Here is a 24638-nt window from a genome sequence, read left to right as displayed (position 1 = left end):
TGGAAACTCTAACAATAAGCTTTTTATATATTTTTCAATTAATTTTTTTCAATTGGGTCCTCTTTTTAGCTGGAAAGTTGGGCATAAAACACAATATGTACACATAAATGTATATGACGGTAAGAATCAGCTCTCTGTGTTATTATCAGAAACGTTATAAATGCATAGTTGATAAGAAAGTTTACAAAAAAAAGCATGCAAATCTTTTGCTTCCCAATAAACATTACGGAGGGTTTTCGAAAATGATTTTCGATATGCAATATGAATATGGAACTGAAAATAACTTATAACCAACCTTAATTTTTCAACATTCTTAGTGTTATGAATATTGGAAATACATTCGAAATGGATTCAAGAAATAACAAGCATAGTAACAAGATAAAAAGTTACGTATTTCGTTGCCAAATTATAGACAATCTCTCTCTTTCACTACAACTTCCTTTAGAGAATGAGCTGTAAAACCAACGTAAATATTTCACATTCATTGCCGAAAGGGAGACTCAAAAAAGTTTTTCTCTCCAATCATTCTCGAATTATTAAGCAATTGAAGTGATAATTGGGTTATTATTCAGTTAAATACTAATGCCAAGTCACCGTGACAAAGTCAAATCTGTATCGTTTGCTGGCCAAATTTATATGGTCGGTACAGAATCGGGTATCAGCTGGTATCAATGCATTAACACACATTTTCTGTTTAATTGCATTTAAGGACAATTGCGTCATTGGTCCATAGATTTTACAAAACCATCCATGCGCAGGGCAACTGCTTTACTTTGGCCCAAATTTAATTATTTGGACGTGAATGACGTGCGATTAAGTTGGATGACGATTTGTGCCACCTAGCGGATGCCACGATGGACATGCAGCACAAATGATACATGCGATTTAACCTCCCTGGAATTTCTCTTGTGGGATTTTCTGATGGCCAATCATAAACACGCGGCCGCTGTGGTATAGTGGTTAGCAGTGCGCGCTACTATTTCGCATTACCTGGCTTTGAGGCCAGTTTCCGACCAACATCAAAAAATAAAAAAGAAACAAAAATAAATTCTAATAGCGGTCGCCCCTCTGTCTTGAAAAACAGCTTCTCATAAAAATGCAATCGCCGATCGGAGTCAGCGTAAAACTGTAGGTCCCTCACTTTTGTGTGACAAGGTCAAGGCCACAAAGCCACGCCACACATCGGAGGAGAAGCTCGGCCAAACACTAACATACTGTGTAAACGCCAGTCTATTATTATTATCATTATAAACACTTTATTTTTTTTTTAATTTAAGCCATTGCAACCCACTTAAAACTTATCACCAAATTACTCGTCGAAAAAAATTTCAGTGCAGTGATTTTTTTTTTTACAAATTTTCCCGCAACATTTTCAAAGAGTGCAAATGAGTTTGTAAGTTCACGACCAACAACTGAGAGAACAGAGAATGAGCAAAACTGACTGACTCAAGCTTAAATCATCAAAACAAACCACTTTTTTCATAGAACGAAAGCATCTGTAGACGCACACATACAGTCAGCGTCAAAAATATGCAATCCCTGTCTTCCATTCCAAATTTTTCTTATTTTTTTTATAAAGATATAATTTATTCCACTGCAAAAATCGCAAGAATAAATTTGTTTAATTTCATTCAGAACTGGGGAAAATTTCGATTTCAGAAAAAAAATCATCGAAATTTCAATTTTTGAATTCAGAATTCTCAGAAACCGATGGTAATTTTAAGCGACTTGAAACTTGCACATTAATGTTTTAAATTTTAATGGACTACAAAATTACTTACTCAAACTTCTACTACTTCCCGAATTCTGTAAGAAATTAAAAAAAAAAAAAATATTCTTGAAGTCTTTGTTGTTCAGTGAACTATATTTTTATAAAAAAAATAAGAAACCTTGAGTATGGAAAATATATGTAAATAAATAAAATAGTCGAAACCTCAGAGTATGCATATTTTTGACGCTGACTGTATGTACATGTGTACATATTTACATAAATACCTACAAATAATACAATATGGCAGGAGATTAAAAGCACAGCAGCCAGCACATATGGAGATGCAAGCAAAAACTTGTTTACAAACAAAACAAATTATTATTTACAATTCAAAGTAAACAAATTGCTGTTCACAAAAGTATTTGCGATGAAATATTTGTTTTTTTAAAGCCGCTGGACTAAAGCAAATTTGGAAACAAAGTCCAAGAACGTAAATAGAATTTATGAGAAATTGTGAACACATTGAACGCTTTGGTTAGCAGATAAAATTGAGAAAGACATTTCGCAACTGAGCATTAAGGATAAGTATTCCCATAAAATAAATTTCCGCCAACAATTAACCATACATTTTAATTTATTCTACTTAAAAAATATACATATGTGTTTTATATTATTTTAATTCAAATAAACATTAATCTCTTACACAATCTCAGACCTTAGTCCGTCAAATTCACTCTACAACTTTTTCCACTCGCAAGTAAACGTCACTCTCTGCCATCGAAATGAATGTCTTCTTGTTGTATTGTATCGGAATTTGGGTTTTTTCACAAACATCGAATTTGAAATTCTTCAGCAAGTACGCCAAACCGATGCGCGCCTGCATCAGACCGAAACGCAAACCAATACAATTGCGTGGACCATCGCCGAACGGCAGCCACTCAATGGAGTCGCGTTGCGCCACTTTTTCCGCTGTGAAGTTGTCGGGATTGAACTCTTCCGGATTGGGGTAGTAGTCTTCGTCGAAGTGTATACCCACCGCCGGTATCACCACAAACATGCCCTTCTTGATCTGGTACTTCGGATGGCCAGCGACTTGATAGTCCTCCAAGCACTCGCGCGTAAGCATCGGCACTATTGTGTGCTTCCGCAATGTTTCTGTCGAGACAAATCAAATGCTACAGTGGCACATCTCTCAATAGTAACTACATAGCATACGTTGCCCACCTACCTGATATTACTTGATTTAAGTAGCTCATTTCCTTCATGCACTCATAGGTGAACTCGCCGTTATGCCTCGTCAGCACCTCACATACTTCCTCACGTGCACGCTGTTGTATATGCTCATGCTGCGCCAACTCGTACAGGGCGAAGCCCATTGTGGTCGATGAGGTCTCAAACCCGGCCACCAAGAATACGAATGCCTGCGCGGCCAGCTCCTCCACCGTTATATTCGTCATCGCCTGACCATCCTCGGTCTTCATCATCTTATTATTCTTCAGCTCCAATAGCATGTCAAAGAAATCATTGCGTCTAATGCCATTCTTCTCCCGATATTCGATATTCTCGCGCACGATGCGCATATAAAATTCGGTGATGTGGTCGGGTGTTAATTTGATATGCAGACGTCGACACAATTTTGGAAAGAGTATAATAAATGCAATGCCTACCAGGCTATGACGCTGATCTATAAATACACGCCGACCCATCTCCCGGAATGGATCCTTAGGATTCTTTAGGCTATTGCAGTCGATGCCAAAAGCGCACGAACCAATCACGTCGGTGGTGAAGCGCCCTAGAAAATCTCGCACCTCAAGTGTCGAACCATCGCTCAATGCCGCAGCCACAACATTCACCAACTCAGCGCCCACACGCGTAACAGTTGGAAACATTTGCTTCATCTTGCCCGATGTGAATGTGGGTGAGAGCTTGTTGCGCATCACACGCCATTTATGTCCGTCTAACGAAAAAAGGTGTCCAGTAAGTGGATCATCATCTGGGTTCGTATAGAAGCCGCGATCAGTGAACTTGTTAAAATCTTTGATGAGTATAGCTTTGGCCAAGTTTGTGTCGAGCACAAAAGCCGTTGGGCGCTGTAGCCAATAGAAGCCGCAGAACGGGCCAGTGCCCTTGAATTTTCTGTAAGTGGATAGCGCAATTTCCGCAAACGAGCGCGTCTTTTGCACGCCAACCAAATTGCCTAACAAGTAGTGGGGCTGGTCGCACGGTATGCCCAAATCCTGCCAATAGTTCAAACGTTTTCGTAGCCAGTAGGCGAAGTAACCCACGAGGCCTAAGACAATGATGAGTAACATTTGTGTGAGCAACATGATGGCGAGAAAGCGGCAAGTCAATCGTTTTGTTTGAATGCAACTTTGGAACTAATATTATAAAAGTTCTATGAGTATATCAAACTGGATATATTCGAAAGCTTTGGCCGGAATGCAAGTATACTTCACACCGATGCACATAGCCAAATGAAAACAAAGCGGAGAAGCTTCATTAATTTGCGCATTGCACTGGCAATTATTGAGAGCTTCTACTTAAACTTTAAGGCGATAGTGTTGGGGTAGAATTCGATATGACTCACAAATTACTACAGTTTTAGCAATTGATCAATTCTTTGTATGTATGTATATAAATATAAGTATGCATAAACAGTCGAGTGCATTCGCTTGGGTATTAAAGCTTTTAATGCCAGTCAGCGGTTGCTTCCAAAGTGCTCACTTCCGTCAGTTGGTAGGTGAAGTGTTTTTGCGACCAGAAAGGTAGAAAAACTAGCCACTGTCGTTTACTCACCGTTTTCATGTGCCGAACTTGGAATCTTCAAACTGCAGAGGCTTTTTAATTGACGCGACCGCTACCGGCATTCACGAGACGGGAGTTGTCAAAACTGTTGATTAACTATCGAAGAATATTGTCTCAGTTTAACTGAATCTGGAAATTGAGATCCATAAGATGGCAGCAGTCTGAGCTTCAAGGAAGAGCATGCAGAGGGAGCTGCTTGTTAAAATGTTGCTAAATGCTACTTGACGGGAAGTATTTAGGACTAGCTAATACAGCTGGGTACGGGCCTTTAAAATATATGAGCAAAAAAAGAAAAGCTAAAAACAAAAGGGATGTTAAAATTGAGACCTAATGGGGTTGTGTTTTGACGGGCCGTTCCGACCCTGGCAGGGCTGGTCTGGATGAAGGATAGGTGTTACAATTAAAGTGGTCGAGTTATTTATTGTCGATGGTGTAGTGTCCTTGATCGGTATGCCTCAGTTCAGCTTTAACCTCCTTAGTTCAGGTGCTAGCGAGTCGGATTGAATTCGTAGGGTAAAGTTAATTATGTGCATTGAATTACTTGGACTATTCTGAGATATAACCATTCACTTTCAAATACAATTCATCGGTGTATGCGATCAAGTAAACCCTCTCTGATTTGACTATGCGTTCCGTAGCACTCCGTCTGTAAAAGCTTTTGAACTTAGCAACCTTGGACTTCAAAATCTTAAACTTTTAACTAAAAAACGCACTATTACTTTTTATTGAGATTACCAATTTACCAAGCTTGGTAATATAAGCCTAAATACGACTATATTCAAACAACTGCTTCCGTTAATTTTTAGGCGGTTTTTTAAAAAAAATTATATTTTTTCGGTCGTGACTATACTGGTTTCGGTTTCTGAGTCGGCTCTATGCAGCACAAGGACTTCCTGACCAAGGAATGTTATTTCAGTGATCTAAATCACGATGAAAGAAAATTTGGGGCCAGACTTGTATGTTTTAAAAATAAAATATCACGTTTTCATAAGCTTTTATTAAGTTTCACCTGTGTGTAATGCAATCTTGGAATCAACTTTTAACCAACTTTCCTATGAGCTAGAGACTTATAAATTTAAAATTAGCTCAGAAGCCGATGACAGTGCAATATGAAAGGTTAATTTGTCCGCTAGGCGTCGAGATCTTTGAAACTTCCATGTTTATGCTCTGGTATGGTTCGTGTTTAAAAGGTATATTACTTAAAGGAACCCACGAAACTTTAGAAAAGCTTGTCTTAAAAATTTTGTTTATTACTTGTTTTTTTTTTATTTTATTTAATTTAACTTTTTTTATATTTTATTTAATGCAGCTTAAGGCCATCGAAGTAGCACACTGTGTTCAAAGCGCTCATATTGCGAGTAAGCAGCTTGCAAGTTTAACAAATTACAAGGTTGGGATATACAACTACACACACTTATTATATGTACTTGTTTTTGTCGGATCGAAACAATTAAATTCATTATACAAACATTTTCAGCATATAATATAATTTTAACACATACATATATTTCTATGTAAACCCTCACAAATTACTTAATTATAGGGTTTTGTGAATAATATTTATCAGTTGATTCTGAGTGGCAATTTAAAACAAACTTGGCTCCTTTTCATGTACATATTTGGCTTTTCGCAGTTTTTAATAACAATAAAAAAAAACACTTTAATTGACTCAAACACGCTTCAGTTGCAAGTATATTCCATTTGTGCTGGATGTCAAAAACTGCTTTGGATCCATTTGCAAGGGGATTTCTGTTAACTCGCATGTAGAAAACTCGAAATTACGCAGCAGGTAAATTAAGGCGACGCGCATCTGCATTTGTGCAAATCGCATGCCAATACAATTGCGTGAACCATCGCCGAATGGCAGCCAATTGATGGCGTCCCGGGACTCCTTCGCTTCCGGAGAAAAACGATCCGGGTTGAACTTCTCTGGCTCGGGATAAATTTCAGGATTGTGGTGTATACCCATGACTGGTATATATACGGGCATGCCCTTTTCGATCACGTAATTCGGCTGGTCAGGCACAACGTAATCCTTCAGAGCTACACGTTGGAGATGCGGTAAAATTGGATAGATGCGTAGCGTCTCTGCAATAAGCAATACATATGTACACACCAATTGACTTACCGTTAAAGGTTCTAAATTTTTATTAAACCTACCTGCGATGACTTGCTTCATGTACGGCATTGAATTGATGCATTCGTATGTTACCTCGTTGTCGTATTGCGCTAGCGTCTCCGTGATTTCCTCGCGCATGCGCCGCTGAATCGCCAAATTCTGCGCGAGCTCATACAACATGAAGGACAGTGTCGACGACGATGTCTCAAAGCCACCTACAAAGAATACAAACGACTGTGCCGCCATTTCCTCGACGGTTAGACCCTTCTCATCCATTTTATCAGCGAATTTCAACTTTCCTTTATTCAATTCCATCAGTATGTTCAAAAAGTCCTTCCGATGCACATTGTTCTTCTCCCTGTATTCCACAGCCTCGCGTACAATATTTATAAAGAAATTGGTAATTTCATCTGGAAATATACGCACGTGAAGTTTGCGAGCCAATTTCGGCGCCGCGTGAATTAAGCTATTAACGAAGTTCGAATGTCGACGATCAGTGAGAACGCTACGTCCCATTCTACGAAATATGGCATCCGGATCCTTCAGACTGTTGCATTCAATGCCAAAAGCGCACGATCCAATCACATCGGTGGTGAAACGCGCCATGATGTCTTTAATCTCGATAACGTTGCTCTTTGCGATCTCACCGTCTAAGGTTTCCACGAATCGCTCAGCTACCGCAGTCACCGTGGGAAACATGTATTTCATTTGGCCGGAGGTAAAAGTGGGCGATAGTTTGTTGCGCATAACACGCCACTTTTGGCTATCAAGCGCAAACAAATGTCCAGAGAGTGGATCATCTTTTGGATTGCTGAAATTACCGCGATCAACGAAATTACTAAAGTCCTTAATCAGCACTTGTTTTGTCAAATCGGGGGACAAAACCATAACGGCTGGCCTTTGAAAGAAGTAAAAACCACAAAAAGGACCCGTACCCAGATGATGCTTATAGATTCTTGTGAAAGCTTCGGCAAAGCTGACTGTTTTCATCAAACCCTTAAGATTACCAAATAGCCAATCTGGCGGATCACAAGGGATGCCTTTCCTCTGCCAGTAAGTCAAATTGCGACGTGTAATATAAAAGACGCCAGCGACAAGCGCGAGAAAAATACTTAATAAAATTTCCGTCACAGCCATTGTGGCAAAAATTATTAGATGGTGTTTAGTTGCGCGCCTAACATGAACTAGCAGGTTAGACAAAACGACACTTGTATATGTACATATGTATGCATTTAGTATCTAAAGCATTTTTCAGCTGGTAGACGTAGCGTGCTTGTAGCAATATCAATTCCAGTGACTTGGCAACTTTTGCATTGTACTTTAGCGGAGAATTGCAAGTAACTGCGATAAGATAAATATGGGTTACCCCCCTCTATATACATACACACCCGTGTATGCATGTTTAGTATGTGTCATCACTGCAAGTGCGAATAACATAAAAACGGTAAAAAATTATGAATGAAAAAAATATCGATTTTTACATCTATTTATTAATGAAGAGCAGGAATGCTTAAATGAAAAGGTCACAGGTAGGCAGCGTTCGGTTTAACTAGTTAGAGCCAACAAAAATGAGCAGAGCTTTAAACTTTCAACAGTTACATTTTTTGCATGCCCATTAGATCGTATTACCCTTGATTTTCTCTAATAGAATGCATAGGAGACCGCTACTACAGATATTTTACTTACATACTTCTTTTATAGATATGCCTTTGGCGTATGGAATTTTTGTTTGTTTATTCTTTACTATCCAACAACAATTTTAATTAGTCATCGGGCTTCCTAAAGAAGTCTATTAACTTTATCGTTATCAGCGACTTTTTGTTATGTTTCGTCTGATGCAATATGTAGACCTGGTAAATAATATTTTAATAGTGAGACTGTTATTTTAATTTTCTTCAATTCAAGCCATTGCTCAAGTTGAGTGGCCAAGATATGTACACCTTTGCCATTAACAAACCATGAAAAAGCTTTAGTGGATAAATAGTGAATCGGTTAGTCAGCCAGCAAGCTAATGGTCGAGGATACTCTGCAGTCTGTTGTCTTTAGTTCCTTTTTTATTACCAAGAATTCCTACAACCAGGTGAACCATGCTGAGGAATATCGAAAAAGCTTTTTTATTTTCAAAACACCTAATATTTGCGTTGTCGTCGAGCTTTGAAGTTTTATATATATTTTACATGGGAAAAATGCAATTTATTTGTGCGGACTTTTTCAAGCAGTCTACACTGAGGAAAAAAATATCAAAATCCATCAGAAACGTAGTTGATCTTCTTACTATAAACGTCAACAAAAGTACTGTATTGCCGTAAATATTCAGTTCGACTACGCGCGTATTAAAATATGACCGCTTCCGTTCTGAAAAAGCATCCGTGAAGTAAATAATCAAGATAAAATCCAAAAAAAAAATAATACTTTAATTTGCATATTGCCTGCAATGGAATTCGAACCCTGACCCTCTCTGGATTGAAACAAGTTGTGGCAAGCATCTTTGCGCACTCAGCTACATGCAGACATATGGTCTACTGGACCAGGTTGCATACTGGTAACTTGTTATGCTGTCTTGGACTATTTTAATTTGACGTAGATGAAGTGCAAACGAGCCCTGAACGTGAACTAAAGTTCTGAACACATTTAAAACGACCAGCTACGAGCCACAGCTTCCAATTTGTTATCTTCATTATCTGAACGCTTCTTCGATGGCGACATGATTTTTTTTGAACGCGCCAGCGACATCATGAATTTGTATGAGGGTGACATAAAAGAAGAGGAAGAACCTTATATGTCGTCGCGTAGGCCTGTCGTCGCCAAAATAATTACCTAGTAAGAGAACGTGTTAAAATAATTTGACAGCTGCGGTCCGTAGCTCCTCGTCGTTTTCATTGTGTTCGGGCTATAACACCAACGAAACGTAATTATATATTTATAAAAGAACTTGCTTCTTTTGTTAGAATGAGACTAATTCAGTTCTCAATTAATCTCCATGACAGTGGCGATAGCAATACTAAGCTTATTTAATGAAAGCTCTCTCTATTTTGCGTAAGTTAGAGAGCTTGTCGTGCAGTATAAGTAAAGTAGTCGTCTTCCATACCATATACGTTGCCTCTCCTCGCTGCAGCTACAACTAAGACAAGACCACCCATTCGGAAATGCGAAATCTACCATTTATGCAGGAAAGTATTAAGCATTCTTAGTACGAAAATTCTGTATGAGAAAAATTTATTCGCTTTTGCATAATCAAAATTCAAAGAATTCTATCACACTCGAGTGAGCATGGACGACATCTTTTGTCGTTTAGCTTATCGATCTCATCGTAGCAAAAGGATCATTTCGTTATAGAAAAGAAGGATGCTTCGAAATATCGTTCAGTAGAAGCTTGTACGTTTTGACGACCTTATATTCACATGTACATCGCGCCACAAAGAGCCTGCGTCCAAAGCTATGATCACCAAATGAAGCTATATTGTATCTGCATATGTAAGGAAAACTTTGTTTGCATGCTATGTCTTGGATACAGACGATTCCAAATGGACAGTATATAGCACTGGGTTTTTTGGTTACCAGATCAGTGCAGTAGGTACGGCAGTGTTCTTTAACATTGCGTGAAAGTATTGATTCATAGGTCGTAAATGCATCTGACAACGCTGTTGACGTTTTATTCATCTATGTAGGAGAATCTACGGTCCTTCAAAATCGTTTCTATAAAAGCTAGACCGACACTGCATTGTTGGTACTGCTCCCTTTGTGAGAGCCGCTGATTTATAGTTCACGGATTCATCAGTTAGTATGCTTCCTAAACATCGCAGCTATTGTCGTGTTGCCCACATAACCTCAAGCTTGTTCTTCTTGGCGTAAGAGTTTGGGCTTAACTTTAAGTATTTGCGTTTTCAGTGATTTGAGGATAGTCCAGACAGTCCATGGCGCCTTCTCTCAAACGTCCGTTCTATGCAAAATATATGCATACATATGTACATCATTTTCCTGCCTTGTCTAAAGAATCAACTAACACCAACAAAACAAAAACACGCATTCTTAATACATATGTATAATCTCACTTTTATTAAAATGTTTCCATACAATTTATTTTAAAATATGGAATACATAGGTGTACAATAGAAATTGTGCATTCAAGCTCACTTAATAAATAAAATTGTTAATCAACCAAAAAATTTATATTTAACAAAAAACTTTGCAAAAATCCACTTCCAAATACAAATTTGCATCTAAGAAATTTGAAAGTACGAAAATTGTCTCAAATTATCTCAAAATCTCAAGATTTCGCAAATAATTCGGCAGTCGGCGATTCAACAAAGCCAAAAAAGCTTTAACACTCTTGTAGATCACAGTTACAGTTACTATTTGTACATTTGTTGATACATGGGCTCCCTAAAATATAAATTTACACAGTAAAGGCATTAGGAAAATCGCATAAGCCCATGATAAATAAATTAATTTTGGTCAAAAAACGTTTTTGAAGAAAAATATAAAACTACTTTTCCAAAGACGTCTCCAAACTTACAAACCTAAATTTCACTTAAAAATTAATTTCGTGCGCTAAACTCGTTCAACCTTCAATAAAATGCCATTTTTTGGTAGCCTCTTACCGGACTTGGTCATCGCACTCACAGAGAAGCGAAAGTGCTGCATCAGATATACTAATGCCACACGCATTTCCATGTGACCAAATCGGAAGCCGATGCACTTGCGCGGTCCATCGCCAAATGGAAGCCACTCGATCTTCTCACGCAGCTTCACCCTCTCCGGCGTGAAGCGTTCCGGATCGAAGAGCTCAGGATTCGGGTAAATTTCAGCATCGTAATGTATGCCAACTACGGGTATTGTCACTAACATTCCTGCCGGTATGACATACTTCGGATGGCCGGGTACCACGTAGTGGTGAAGCGCCTGACGCGCTAGGTGCGGTAACACCGGATACTTACGCAACGTTTCTGTAGATTGCACGTATTCTAATAGTTGTCATTCATTTTTTATTGCACACACTCACCTGCCAATACCTGCTTCATATATTGCATCTTATTCAGACACTCATAGGTGAGCTCATTGTCGTGCTGTTCCAGCGTCTCATTGACCTCACAGCGTAGCCGCTCCTGCAGCTCGGGTTGCAGTGCCAACTCATACAGTGTATATGAAAGCGTCCCTGATGATTTTTCGGAACCTGCAGCAAAGAAGAAAAACGCTTGCGCTGTCATCTCCTCCACAGTCAGACCCTTAAATTCATCATTTTCATCATACCTTAAATTTTAACTCTTACTCAGCTCCATCAGCAGATTCATCAAGTCGTTGCCGCGTACATTGTTCTTCTGCCGATATTCCACATTCTCCCTCACCAGGCGCATAAAGAACTTCTCGATATCCGGATGAGTTACCGCCATACGTAGCAAGCGCGCCAGCTTCGGAAATCCCTCAATCAGAGCAGACACCAGCAGTCCATGCCGACGATCGGTCGAGATACGACGTCCAATTGTGCGACACTCTGCGTTCGGATTCTTGAGACTGTTGCACTCAATACCCAAAGCACACTTTCCAATGACATCTGTGGTGTAGCGGCCCATCAGCTCCTTCACTTCGATGCTACCGCCGCGCTTTACCAGTTGATTAAGCACATCGACCATTTGCAGTGCCACATTACGAACGTACGGAAACATGCCACGCACTTTATATTCGGAGAATGTTGGCGACAGTTTGCCATGCAGTATACGCCACTTTGAACCATCCACGAAGAACAAGTGACCCGTTAGCGGATCATCCTTCTTATTGTGGAACAAACCACGATCGCTGAAGTTCGCAAAGTCCTTGATCAGTATATTCTTGACAAGTTCCATATCCAAGACCATCACCGCAGGACGTTGGAAGAAATAATAGCCGCAGAATGGACCGCAGTACTTGAAGCGCTCGTACATGGAACGCAAGATCTCGGAGTAACCAAACGCCTTGGTCAGACGATGAAAACTGCCATATAGGTAGCTAGGCTCGTCGTGTGGTATGCCGCGTTGCCGCCAATAGTTCATACGGCGCCAAAATAAATATGCGACAGTCGAAATTAAAGCCGATACACAAGCAACTAACACCAGCATCAATGGCATTGTGAAATTCAGTAAAAACAGCAGATAAATAAACTAAACTTAGATGTACACATCACAAGCTGAGCGTAAGAAATAATAGCGCTACGACCGGCTCGTCGCCTTTATATAGCCGATGGAAATTGCGCGCTACGAAGTAAGCAGCCACGCGAACCGCCACTTGTGGCCTGAGCGCTTGTCTGGCATTTTAATGAGATCGCTTTGAAGCAAGCGAACCGATTTGCAGACAGGTTGGGCATCTGAGCACACCGACCAGAACGTATTGCAAGCAAAACTACGTCATTATGTCGCGCAACTATGTATAAAAACAAGTATTGCAAATACCAAACATACATACATAATTAGTAAAGTAAAATATTTCAGTAGTTTGCCTTTCCGTTGTTTGCTAAAAGAGTGCATATGTATACAAAAATTTGTTTGATGCTGTATTAGTTTTTCGAAAAGGTAATTGGTTTAATGTTTATGGTCTGATTATGGCAACTTAACATTACTTGTCGGCTCTCACTTAAGCATTCTCTTAAATGGATGTTGCTTATAATTGAATAGCCGAAATTTAACGTAACTTAATGCCACGTCGAAATCTGTTTCATTTTGATTTTTTGAAGTTCTACGTTCCGTTAAGTTAAGTTAAGTTGCCATAATCAGGCTTTTAGTCGCTAATCATATGCCAGCTAGCAATGATATTCTCGCCGTGGTGAAAGCCTCGCTATCAGCTTGTGAGTTGAAAAGCCAAGCGTCAATACATAAGGTTGAACTAGCATACAAATTTGTATGGAAATAAATGAATCAAAATTAAGCAACTGGAACGTTTTCTCTGAGTCTTGAATTATGTTTGATGCTGATGTGGTTTTCTGCTTTAACTACGAAACTATGACAAAAATCGCTACTTGACAAGAACTTTAAAATTGGCAGTCCCAGAAGTTAGGAATACTGATCAGCTGTGTTAGTCTTACTTCATCAATTCTAATAGCCCTTGGGTGTCTAAGAAGCTAGCTTTACAGTCCGCGCTCCACCATTTACAGAAAAAAATCGTACGGTTCCACATGTTCCCGTTTTCGCCCATCATCTGCCTAGCTGGTATGGAGGGCCCATCTGTGCAAGAGTAGTCGGCAAACAGTACAAACCGTCCCACCTTCTCTTTAATCGCTGACACCAGCTCGAGGGTTCCTTCCCTAACCGGATTTTTCTCTAGGCAGTTTCCTTCAACATCACTGGAACATGTTAGCCATATGCTAAGCCTAACTAGACATACATATGCCAAAAAAAATTTAGCGCGCCGTGAGCAAGTGATTGGCGCTTAGCTGTCGACGCTACACAGCTGAGAGCCAGTAGCCAACTTTCTTGATGGCATCTACGTCTGCCTGAAATATTTTACCTGTATGGCCTTTGAGTTCAGGGGAGATTTAATGAGCAGAGAGACCGCCAGCAACGCTTCCATCAAGCTTGGACTTGGCCCTGTAAAATTAAAGCGCTTCTTCCTTGAAGCTGCCGCCTTTCATTCACAGTTTTCCTGAAAAGGTTAGAATCGAGCGGGCCTGTCTGTAGCCAGCCTAAATGCACAGCGTTAACGGGGTGAAGCTAAAACGGTGTTCACATGAGGTGATTTTCCAGGTAATTTTAGAGGCGATAAGATCAATCAAAAGTTGGCTGCACCCCAACTTCATTGGAAGCGATTAGTTGAAAGGCCGTTCCCACCAGGCAATTTTTGTTTCCAAATAAAAGTTGCCTGTAAAATCGCCTCATGTAAACACCGTATAGGGTTCTCAAGTTTCCAGCGTACGCAACGCCGGAGACAGCTTGGTGCACAGAATCTACAACCGTTTATCGACATCAGAAGATATATTCTTATTGGATGGGGCTTTTTCGCTTAAAACGGCAATAATGTTATCGATAACAATATCGATTACTATAATGGTAAAAATTAAAAGGAGAAAAACCTTAAAAAAATTAATGCGAATACGATGTAAATAGGATAACTATTAAAACACCACAAAATAATAAATGTGTTATTACTTAAACTAAATATTATAAAACAAGAATAAATTACGTTGTTAATTAAACGACTTGAAAATGTAACATATTTTGTTTATATTATTGAAAATCACAAAAGGTATCGCTTAAGCAAGAGCATCTCTTTTGAAGATGCCACAAAAAATTTTTAATAAAATAATTTTAATTAGGAAAAATTAATAATATAAGAACTTATTACACGAATCCCTCGCTTAAAGTAGAACTTCAATGCTCTTTTATAAATCCCATAGTTTGCCTTTTTCGTTTAAAATTTACAAGAACACCACAATTCTTACATTTAAAAATTGTGTTTTTTTATTTACGAAAATTCTCACAACCCTTTATAATTGCATTAAAATTTTTATTTCAAATCATACACTTAACTCAACGTGCTTAGCTCGCGTCAATCGAAAGGCAAAGAATGCAAGTATATTTAAATTTTTCATTTAACCATTTTTTTTTTTTACTTCAAAGAAAATAAAATTTATTTATTTATTTTTCGCAAAACAAACGAGTATCTTACATATATGTAGGTGCATATATGTAGTATTGACACAATTTAAGTCCACTCCAACAAAACACGCAAGCCTTGTATGTATGTGCGTTATCATTTCCGAGAATAATCCAATGCAGTCTATGCAAGTATTTATAAATTTATGTACCTATGCATTTATGTATGTATGTATGCACATTTGAACAAGTTTTAAGTCACTAACGGCGCGAACAATTTTTTGACTAGAACAAATGTGAGAATTGCAGTTTCGTTAATTCCCCATGATTACTATTTCTAAGTAATAATATAGAAAAAGCATACATACATATGTACATTAGGGCGGTCCAAAAAAGCAGAGTCCGACTTTTAATGCTCTCACCCCTACGATGACTCTGTACCGAAAAAAAATCCTTTTTTTATTTTGATTGCAAAAACCCATGTATTTTATAAGGAAAAAAACTGTTCGTAGAAATCGTATAGAATTCTTAAAATCAATATTTTTTTTATGGGAAAGCTCTGTTTCTCTACAAAAGTCTTCCAATAATAATAACTAATTGTTTATTAGCCATTTTTTAATATTAACTGATTTTATAGGTCTCTAAAACCCCCAAAAATGCAAGGGGGTGATCCATAAAAAATCGCTAGTATTAAAAAAGGGTAAAATAAACGACTGGGTTTGATTAATTGAAGTCTCCTAAAGAGAAGCAGAGTTTTCCGATGAAAAAATATTTATTTTCAAGAATTCTGTACCATTTCTACGAAAACTTGTTTTTTTTTTTAATTAAAAAGCAGGGGTATATCTTTTCGATATAGAGGGATGAGAATTAAAATTCGAAATTCGAAATTTACTTTTTTCACGTGCATTTTTGGACCATCCTCATGCACATACTTTTGTGTATATTCCGGCTGAAAACCCCTTTCAAATAAGTACATATGTATGAGTGTGTATATCTTTCTATGTATGTATCAGTACGGTACGTCAAACCTTTTCCACTCTCAAAAATATGCCGCCTTGTGGAAATAGTGGAAAAGATTTCTGGTAAACAATTGGGATTGGTGTCCTCTCACAGGGAGAGAACTTAAGCTGGCGCAGCAGGTAGGTCAGACCGACGCGCATCTGCATCTGTCCGAAGCGCATGCCGATGCAATTACGCGGACCGTCGCCGAAGGGCAACCAGTCGACGCTGTCGCGCAGCTTCACCGCATCGGGCGCAAAACGCGATGGATCGAATTTATCTGGATCCGGATATATGTCAGGGTCGTAGTGTATGCCAATCGTCGGTATGGTGACCATCATGCTTTTCTTGATAACATATTTCGGATGGCCTGCCACCACATAGTCCTTGGCTGCTTGACGCATTAAATTCGGCGCGATCGGATATTTCCGCTGTGTTTCTGTTGCGGCAGAAAAAATAGAATGTCGCACATCACATTTTTAATCAACGCTCACTTTACTCACCCGCTAGTACTTGCTTCATGTATTGCATATCCTCCACGCACTCGTAGGTGAACTCGTTATTATGTTTTCGAATGGTCTCTTCGATCTCCGTACGCAGCTGCGTCTGTATGTCCGGATGCAGCGCCAGCTCGTACAGCGCGAATGCTAAAGTTGTCGCTGAAGTCTCGAAGCCAGCCACAAAGAACACAAACACCTGTGCTGTCATCTCGCTCACGCTTAGTGCGCATGCTACATCACTTTCGCTTTTCAAATGCTTGCCCTTATTCAAATCCATAAGAATGCTCATAAAGTCATTGGCATGCACACGATTTCGCTCACGAAACTCAACATTTTCGCGCACGATGCGCAGAAAGAAATCGGTTATATCCTGTGGCATGATGGCCATGCGCAGGCGACGCGCCACATTCGGAAAGCTGTTGATGAAAGCGTTGACAAGCGCGCCATGACGACGCGCCCCAATTATCTTGCGGCCCATAACACGAAATTCAGCATGGGGATCCTGCAGACTGTTACACTCAATGCCGAAGGCACAGTTGCCAATCACGTCAGTGGTAAAGCACGCCATCATCTCCTTCCAGTCCCACACATGCTCATCCTCAGCGAAACGTTTCGCCACCGCAGCCATCAGCTGATCGCCCACTTTCAATACGGTGGGAAACATGAATTTCATCTTGCCGGAAGTGAAAGTGGGCGTAAGTTTACTACGCAACCCACGCCACTGATTTCCATCCAAGCGAAATAGATGGCCAGTGAGTGGATCATCCTTTTCGTTGTGAAAAAGGCCACGATCGGCAAAATTATTAAAATCCTTGATGAGTATACTCTTCACGAGCGCTCGGTCCAGCACCAGCACGGCGGGACGTTGAAACAGGTAGTAACCGCAGAAGGGACCCGTTCCCTTATGACGCGTGTATAATTCCAGTAAAATTTCGGCAAAGTTGCGCGTCTTCAGCAAACCCTTCAGATTGCCAGCGAAAAAGTGTGGTCGATCGTGCGGTATGCCTTGGTAGCGCCAATAGTTCATGCGGCGTCGCAGCAAGTAGAACAGAAACGAGAGTAGCGCCAATAGCGCGGCTAAAAGAACTGCAAACACAGACATTTTTATAGTTTACCGGCTCTTGAACAACTGATCTTCGGCAAGGCGATGCAAGTGCAAATGTACTAATAACAATGACTAAATAAGAGAGCTTAGTGTAATCGAAGCCGCACAATGGGAATTTCTTGGGAATCGCGTGCTGCGCTTACTGCAAAACGCTGAGAGCGCTGCAAGGTTGTGTGCCTATTTTGTTACTGACCACAAAAACTTGAAACTTGATTTACAATCATAAATGCACAGTTAAATGTTAAGCCGAGTTGTTGGCATGCATGCAATTATATGTACATACATATATATTTCTTCAGATAAGAGCCTTGAACAGTGCCAAGTATGTTTACAAAAGAATTTATCGATGAGATAGCACGCATAGTCATTGTGGATGGGTGTGTTCATGAAGTGACGCGAAATGAAGTTAAATGAAATAAAGGGAAATGAAGTCATAGGAAGTGAAATGAAATGAAACGAAGTAAAATAGAACGACGAAGAGATGAGATGAGATGACATGAAACGAAATAGAAGTGAAAAGAAATGTAATGGAATGGAATGCCATGAAATGAAATGAAATTAAATGAAGACACAAGAAACGAAATTAAACCAATAGAATAGAAAATATTAAAAATTAATAATGAAATTTGTATAACTATTTTACTCTCCACAAAACTTAGAATTTCAGTTACTCGCTCTCGCTTGTTTTGCGCTGCTCTATGAATACCCCCATCGCTTTAACAAGACGATTAAAAGCATTCCATTTAAGTTCAATTCATTGTTCCGCTTCATTAAATTTTGCAATGACGCTCTCATTCACACTTACGTAAATACATACAGACATACAAATCAAAATACAAAATATGTCAACATTACATACGCATGAAAACGGGCTTTTTGTTTTTTTTTTCTTTATTTTACTCTCTGTTTTAATACGAATGCCCACCAAAGCCACACCAGCTTTCGTATTTTATGAGCGATCAGCAATCAGCGAAAAAAAAACTATGTGTCGACTGATAAGTTGACTGGCGTTATTGATTGCATTAAAAAGTTAACACAAATAATGCCAAGCCCCGGTACATTATTATTATTTATCATATTTTATATATTTATACGCTATCACGTACCTAATAGTATGTACATATGTATGTAATATAAATAATAAATAATAATGTCTGGTGTTGAATAAAATTTGCGGAAATCAAAGTGATGGCAAGCGAAACAATTGCTAAAAAATTAATGGAAGATTTTCTCTTAAAAAAACACCCTTATAGCGGGTTCTCACTTCACGAATGTTGGAAATTCTGTCGTAAATTCTAGTTCAGAACACTTTTTTTAAGGGAAATATAAATTTGTGAATTAAAAACAAAGCATTGCCTCTTATTATGGTACTCGTGAAAACCTAGCATTATCCAAGATATTATGGCAGCACAATAAGAGATATTTCCCCCTTACCAGATAAGCCATAGTAAATGTAATTGAAAAATTCTCTAAACATGTATAATCTGAGCTTTTTTAAAAAGCTCTAAAACCATTCAAAAATACCTGTCGAAACAAACAAATTCTTTTCGTTATAAAAACTATGCGCAATTTTTACTTTCGGTATTATCTTTAAATTCACAATTTTCAGGCTTATCGCTCTCGTCTTTGATAAGGTGAGAGATATGCTTTTTAAAAATATTTTAACGTTGCACGTGCGTGGAAATCGGCAGAGATGGAACTTTCAGTAATAAAGAACAGTAAATTTAGGGAATAACAATATGGCTTAATAAAACCTTTAAAAAGGCAAGTCTGAATAGCTGATTGTAGTTGGATTGAAAGAATGAAAAATGGAAAAAGCAATAACAATTTACATGGCCCAGTTATGCATACTTAGCGTTGCATGAGCGAATCTGTTAAATGGGCTTTGGGTGTAAGCGGTCACCCAACGCATAGCACTTAACATGTAGAATTCTCTTTGGTTTTGATTTTTACGTAAAAATGGTATAGCAATGCAAGTATGCATAACTGGGCTATAACAAGGCAGGCTTTGAACGCTGGAGTTGCTGGTTCAAGTCCCAGTGAACACGGTGAAGAAGTCTAATGAGGAGATGTGACGATCTCCCAAATTGCAGCTATAATTTCGACCATTTATAAATTATTGTTGTTTTTCCTCAACATTTTTCACCAAAAACTGCCTCAGGCTTAATAAAATTGTTTAATTGAAAAGATATGAATCAAAAATATAACTGCAAACTTAAAAAGTAAGAACAAATTAATTGTTATAGTTTATGAAAACTTTTCTATAAATATAAATTGCGTTTAAGCACTGCCTTTCGGGATTACATTCCGATTCTAGGTCAATGGTGATCACAGTGAGATTTTGCTACTTGCGCGTTCATATAAGTAAAAGCTATAGAAACCTTTATAAAGCTTCTAACGCGGAATAGTTTTTGGTCGTGACTGTTCTAGATAAAGATTATAGAAAGCTAAAAGAAAAGCTTTGTATGCGAGAAAGACAATGTACATCACCGATTTACACCAGTGAAAGTACTCTAAGCGCGCACATATACAGAAACCGTTGTCGAACCCCATGAGCAGAGCTTTTTTAAGCTTTCCATAGATTTTATATCAGTGCCGATCAGAGTGCGCTTTTACTCTGTGCGCGTCCATATAAAACCTATAATATTAAAAATAATATTTTTTACGCTTACACTTGTTCTAAGTAATTAGCAGAGCTTGTCCTCCAATTTGTGATGTGCGTCTTGAAGATTTTAGAAACATGAAGGAACCTGCAGGTTTCCGCTGCCTCCGAACCTCAAATGGGTATTACGAGAAGCTTTTTCACGGTAGAAATACAAACACTTAGTGGTTTTCCGTTGCCTGCCGGGTAACGGCCACTGTTAGGAAAACCTTTTCTCATTTAGATCCAGCTTTGACCAGGAATCGAACTCAGGGCCAACGGAGTGGTAGTAAGCACCTCTAACCACTCAGCCACAACGTCAGTCTATAGCAAGCTTTAAAAATCGTCTATTGTTGAGCATGTGTTGGTTGCAGCAGTTTATATCGATCTTGCTGAGCTTTTCGCCTTTTTAAGTTAGACAATTACCGGTAGCTACTAATAATATCGCCTCACTAGGAATAGTGGCTAAGCGAAAATGCATTGTACTTTTTCGATACTTTCAGAATAGAAGCGGCACTTCATAGCTGACAAAAGTAAATATTTACGAAGGCAAACGCCTGAATTAGTCACTGTCGATATGTTAACGCTCAGCTAGTTGAAGTCAATGCATTTTTGGTTAGCTGAGTTTCGCATTGTTGTTTGAAATGCTACGAAAACAAAATGCTGTTCAAATTTATTCTCCAGCACTTTTGGGAGTTACAGTCTTTTTCCGACGTGCCGCTCTTCAACTGAATTCGTTGTGTAAGTGCAATAAACTACCACACAGCGCACACAGCCACATTTCAACCGCACCGAATTCTCGTCGTACCCTAATACAACAATTAAAAAATATGAGCTTATTTAAAAATGCTCACCTGTAATTACGCTGATAAAAAAAGTTATAAAACGAGTACGTAAGGCGTCCGCTAAACGAAAAAAAAGCTCTACAATTGACTCCGCTGGAAAAGCGTGAGCGCACAGTGGAGTACGAGTAAAATACTTGGGTATAGGAAACGCTTAGTAAGCAGTTGAAACGCGCGCCGAGTGGCAGCGCTAAAAACTTATTGAAAGTGAAGTTCACCGCACGATTTTAATAAGCGCAAAAAGTGTAGAGCGGCGGTGGTGCGGTGTGCGCGCACTCACATGAGTACATAAATACGAGATAACAGAAAGTACTTTAACTAAATTATTTTGGTGTTTTTTTTTATGAGTGCGTGCCCTTGAACGGACATTAAGTCATTCGAAATTCCACAAAGGTTGGCAAGAAATATTTTAAAATGTGGTGGGTATGGCTAATTGTGGCCATTGTGATTACCGTCCTCATAATCTTCGTCATCACGCCGCTTATTTACATCTTCTACAAGCGTAACTACTGGCGTATGCACCATGTGCCATTCGAACCTCCTGCGCCGGAGTTTGAAATTCTACAGCATCTATTTGGCCTGCGCACAACACTGGAATGGCAGGAACTGGAGCACTACGATCAGCTGTACCGCAATTTCAAAGGTCAGGGTCCCTTTTGCGGTTTCTATCGGCTCATGCAGCCGCGCGCTCTCATACTCGATCGCGAGTTGATTATGCAGATACTGATCAAGAACTTCTCGAATTTCAATGATCGCGGCATCTATCACAACAGCAAACACGATCCGCTCTCTGCCGACTTGTATAGCAGACGTGGTAGCGAGTGGAAAGAGATGCGACTGCGACTGGAGCCGATTTTTGCCAAAGATGAAATGCGCCACCTGTACGACGGGCTGCGGGAAACGTGCGCGGAATGGCTGGAGAGCTTCGATCAGCTGGTGAGAGAAGAGCGCGCGCATAGCGGTTACATAGAGATACGCACACAAATGCGCCGTTTTGTGTTAACCAGCTTGGCGGTTTGTGTTTTCGATTTGAACGCACAACGGCAGCAAAAGTATCCGCTGAACGTTTTCGATGATATGACTCATCTAGAGAATACAACATCACGTCACAGTGAATTTGCTAATGCTTTCTTGCGGCGATATCCCAGGCTGGGTAAGAGGCTTAAGTTGCGTACCACTTGCAGGGAAGTGGAAAACTATTTCATTGGCCTAATCACTGAGGTGGTGAGCGAGCGTGAGCAGAGCGCTACTGAGAAACATGACTACCTACAGCTTTTGGTGAACTTAATGCAACAGGAGCTGAGTACACACGAGGTTGAGGATCAGACCATGAAGGAGCTGAAGGAGCACTTAATGGGAGAGTTAGCCTCGCATGCTATTTCCTTCCTCAAGGCAGGACTACGTCCGACCACACACACACTCACATATGTGCTATATGAATTGGCATTGAACGATCCAATACAACAACAACTGCGTGATGAGGTGGCGGAAGCGCTGCAACGGCACAACAATGAGCTCAATTACGATTGTGTACGCGAACTTAAGTTTATGGGTCAAGTCATATCAGGTATGTCGCTTATTTGCGCTGAGGCATAACGGAAATTTAATAAAATTGTTTTATTTTTCAGAGACCATACGCCTACATCCGGTGGTGCCTTACCTGATACGGCGCACGCTCACCGATTTCCCGGTGCCAAACAACGACAAGTATGCGCTACCCAAAAATATGTTCATCATCGTGCCCACGCATGCCATACACAACGATGCCGAATATTATCCGGAGCCGTTTATGTTCAAGCCTGAACGATTCGGCCGCTCCGACAATAAGCGACGTGACCTCTGCATGTGGCTTGGTTTCGGTGAAGGACCACGCAGCTGCATTGGTCTGCAATTCGCTCAGCTGCTGATGCGACTACTCTTGGCACAGCTGATTACGCGGTATCATTTTAGTGTAGACCGCACGCGGCTGATGACGAAGCCGCAGAATGTGATCAGACTGCGGGTGGAGCCGCTGAACGACGAACCAGAGGGCAGAGAGGCTGATGTGGTGATTTAATCAAACGGTGGGAGTTTTAGAACAATATATAGTTTAAGGTTATACAGGGTTGTATTGTAGCAGAAAATATGTAAATTTTGGAAGCAATTGTTGTAAATATTTTTTTTTAATTTGTGATAAATTTTGACAAGATAGTAATATAACTTTGCCGATGTAAATAAAGAACAAGCGATGTCAAGAAATCTCTGTTAGTCAAAAACAAAAAACATGGGGTTTCTTCAGAGGACATTGCGCATTCCATAATCGAATAGTTTTCATTAATGTTCAATAAGTAAGAAAAAGCATTGCGATTTTTGGGCCTCTATTTAGAAACGATCACAAATAATGCACATACATAAATTAAAGATCAGTACATAGATGAAAAATATTAAAAGTTGAAATTTGTATTAATCGTTAGATCGTATAGGAAGTACATTTGTGTAGAAATCTCAATTTAAAGATGTCCCAAGTTACATATCAAGCGCAACCGGAACCAGAACATTCCAACCTTGGCGGACAGCCAAGCGGCAATTAAGGGCCTCAGATCCCATCAGGTAACATCAAAATTGGAGATGGGGTGCCTAAGTAAGCTGAAATCCCTTGGCTTGACTAATCGAATTTATATTATCTGGATTCCAGGTAGGGTTGCCAGACGTACTGCTTTTGGGAGTAAACGTCCTCCTTTTTATTGCTATGTACTCGCTTGTACTCAAAAAAAAAATATATCTGGAAATGTACTCCTTTATTCGCTTTGTACTTCTTTTGTACTCCTTTTTTCCAGCTATTAATATTTTATCATATACAGGGTGTAAAATAATATCTGTTGCAGTTTTTTTTTTGAAAAATAAATTATCCACAGATTTTACTTAAATTTTGTTAATTTGTTTTTAAATTTCAACCTTCATTTGGGTTTACCGGCGGTAAACACTTTGAGAGAAAAGTGCAAGTAAAAAAAGTAGTTAATGTATAGTCTTTAAATTTAACCTTCATTTGGGTTTACCAGGGGGTTTGGGAGAAAAGCGCAAGTCTTCGTCGGTTACTTTATTACATATCTTCTGTAACCATAGGCTAATTTCCTCCATTTGGGTCTTTATACTCCGTCTTTTGTCCACCATAAGGCCTCGTACTCAGCAATCGAAAAGACTCGAAACTGGTGACTAGGAGGGCATTCATTCGACCAACCCTATACAGGTTTTTTTTCTTTTTTTTATACAAAATCTAAGAAAAAATACACCATACTTATCTCCCAAACACAAAAAAAAAAAACACAAAATCTATAAAGAACCCTTTTATTTTTCAAAAAACCTGTGCGACAGTTATTAT

The 24638-nt window shown here is 39.3% G+C and overlaps 4 protein-coding genes and 1 pseudogene across 4 annotated transcripts; 1 reads left to right on the top strand and 4 right to left on the bottom strand.

Moving 5' to 3' along the window:
* Nucleotides 1-2342: 2342 nt before the first annotated feature.
* On the bottom strand, nt 2343-4365 carry LOC118744303 (cytochrome P450 6a9-like). Its single transcript, XM_036477217.1, has 2 exons — nt 2940-4365; nt 2343-2866 (listed from the first exon to the last, which is right to left on the bottom strand). The coding sequence occupies exons 1-2, from the start codon at nt 4036-4038 to the stop codon at nt 2442-2444; spliced, it is 1524 nt and encodes a 507-aa protein (XP_036333110.1). The 5' UTR covers nt 4039-4365; the 3' UTR covers nt 2343-2441.
* A 1392-nt stretch (nt 4366-5757) lies between these two features.
* Nucleotides 5758-8993, bottom strand: LOC118744306 (probable cytochrome P450 6a21). The gene is made up of 2 exons (XM_036477220.1): nt 6677-8993; nt 5758-6604 (listed from the first exon to the last, which is right to left on the bottom strand). Exons 1-2 carry the CDS (start codon nt 7770-7772, stop codon nt 6186-6188), a joined length of 1515 nt encoding a protein of 504 aa, XP_036333113.1. The 5' UTR covers nt 7773-8993; the 3' UTR covers nt 5758-6185.
* Nucleotides 8994-10782: 1789 nt separating this feature from the next.
* LOC118745213 lies at nt 10783-15621 on the bottom strand (annotated as a pseudogene).
* Nucleotides 15622-15846: 225 nt separating this feature from the next.
* Nucleotides 15847-18331, bottom strand: LOC118744305 (cytochrome P450 6a9-like). Its single transcript, XM_036477219.1, has 2 exons — nt 16696-18331; nt 15847-16631 (listed from the first exon to the last, which is right to left on the bottom strand). Exons 1-2 carry the CDS (start codon nt 17792-17794, stop codon nt 16216-16218), a joined length of 1515 nt encoding a protein of 504 aa, XP_036333112.1. The 5' UTR covers nt 17795-18331; the 3' UTR covers nt 15847-16215.
* A 2543-nt stretch (nt 18332-20874) lies between these two features.
* On the top strand, nt 20875-23549 carry LOC118744302 (probable cytochrome P450 317a1). Its single transcript, XM_036477216.1, has 2 exons — nt 20875-22847; nt 22909-23549. Exons 1-2 carry the CDS (start codon nt 21695-21697, stop codon nt 23334-23336), a joined length of 1581 nt encoding a protein of 526 aa, XP_036333109.1. The 5' UTR covers nt 20875-21694; the 3' UTR covers nt 23337-23549.
* Nucleotides 23550-24638: the final 1089 nt, after the last annotated feature.

Source organism: Rhagoletis pomonella, unplaced genomic scaffold (assembly GCF_013731165.1).
Source record: "Rhagoletis pomonella isolate Grant_MI unplaced genomic scaffold, Rhpom_1.0 Rhpom_scaffold_00008, whole genome shotgun sequence".
NCBI classification, from domain to species: domain Eukaryota; kingdom Metazoa; phylum Arthropoda; class Insecta; order Diptera; family Tephritidae; genus Rhagoletis; species Rhagoletis pomonella.
This window is presented reverse-complemented; position numbering and strand designations above follow the sequence as displayed.

What these genes read in the sequence shown, in the direction of transcription:
- LOC118744303 (XM_036477217.1), bottom strand. Translation starts at nt 4,038, where the DNA reads ATGTTGCTCACACAAATGTTACTCATCATTGTCTTAGGCCTCGTGGGT. An exon ending in CTTAAATCAAGTAATATCAG is followed by an intron (nt 2,867 to 2,939) that starts GTAGGTGGGCAA and finishes TTGTCTCGACAG; the next exon opens with AAACATTGCGGAAGCACACA.
- LOC118744306 (XM_036477220.1), bottom strand. Translation starts at nt 7,772, where the DNA reads ATGGCTGTGACGGAAATTTTATTAAGTATTTTTCTCGCGCTTGTCGCT. An exon ending in CATGAAGCAAGTCATCGCAG is followed by an intron (nt 6,605 to 6,676) that starts GTAGGTTTAATA and finishes TGCTTATTGCAG; the next exon opens with AGACGCTACGCATCTATCCA.
- LOC118744305 (XM_036477219.1), bottom strand. Translation starts at nt 17,794, where the DNA reads ATGTCTGTGTTTGCAGTTCTTTTAGCCGCGCTATTGGCGCTACTCTCG. An exon ending in CATGAAGCAAGTACTAGCGG is followed by an intron (nt 16,632 to 16,695) that starts GTGAGTAAAGTG and finishes CTGCCGCAACAG; the next exon opens with AAACACAGCGGAAATATCCG.
- LOC118744302 (XM_036477216.1), top strand. Translation starts at nt 21,695, where the DNA reads ATGTGGTGGGTATGGCTAATTGTGGCCATTGTGATTACCGTCCTCATA. An exon ending in TATGGGTCAAGTCATATCAG is followed by an intron (nt 22,848 to 22,908) that starts GTATGTCGCTTA and finishes TTTATTTTTCAG; the next exon opens with AGACCATACGCCTACATCCG.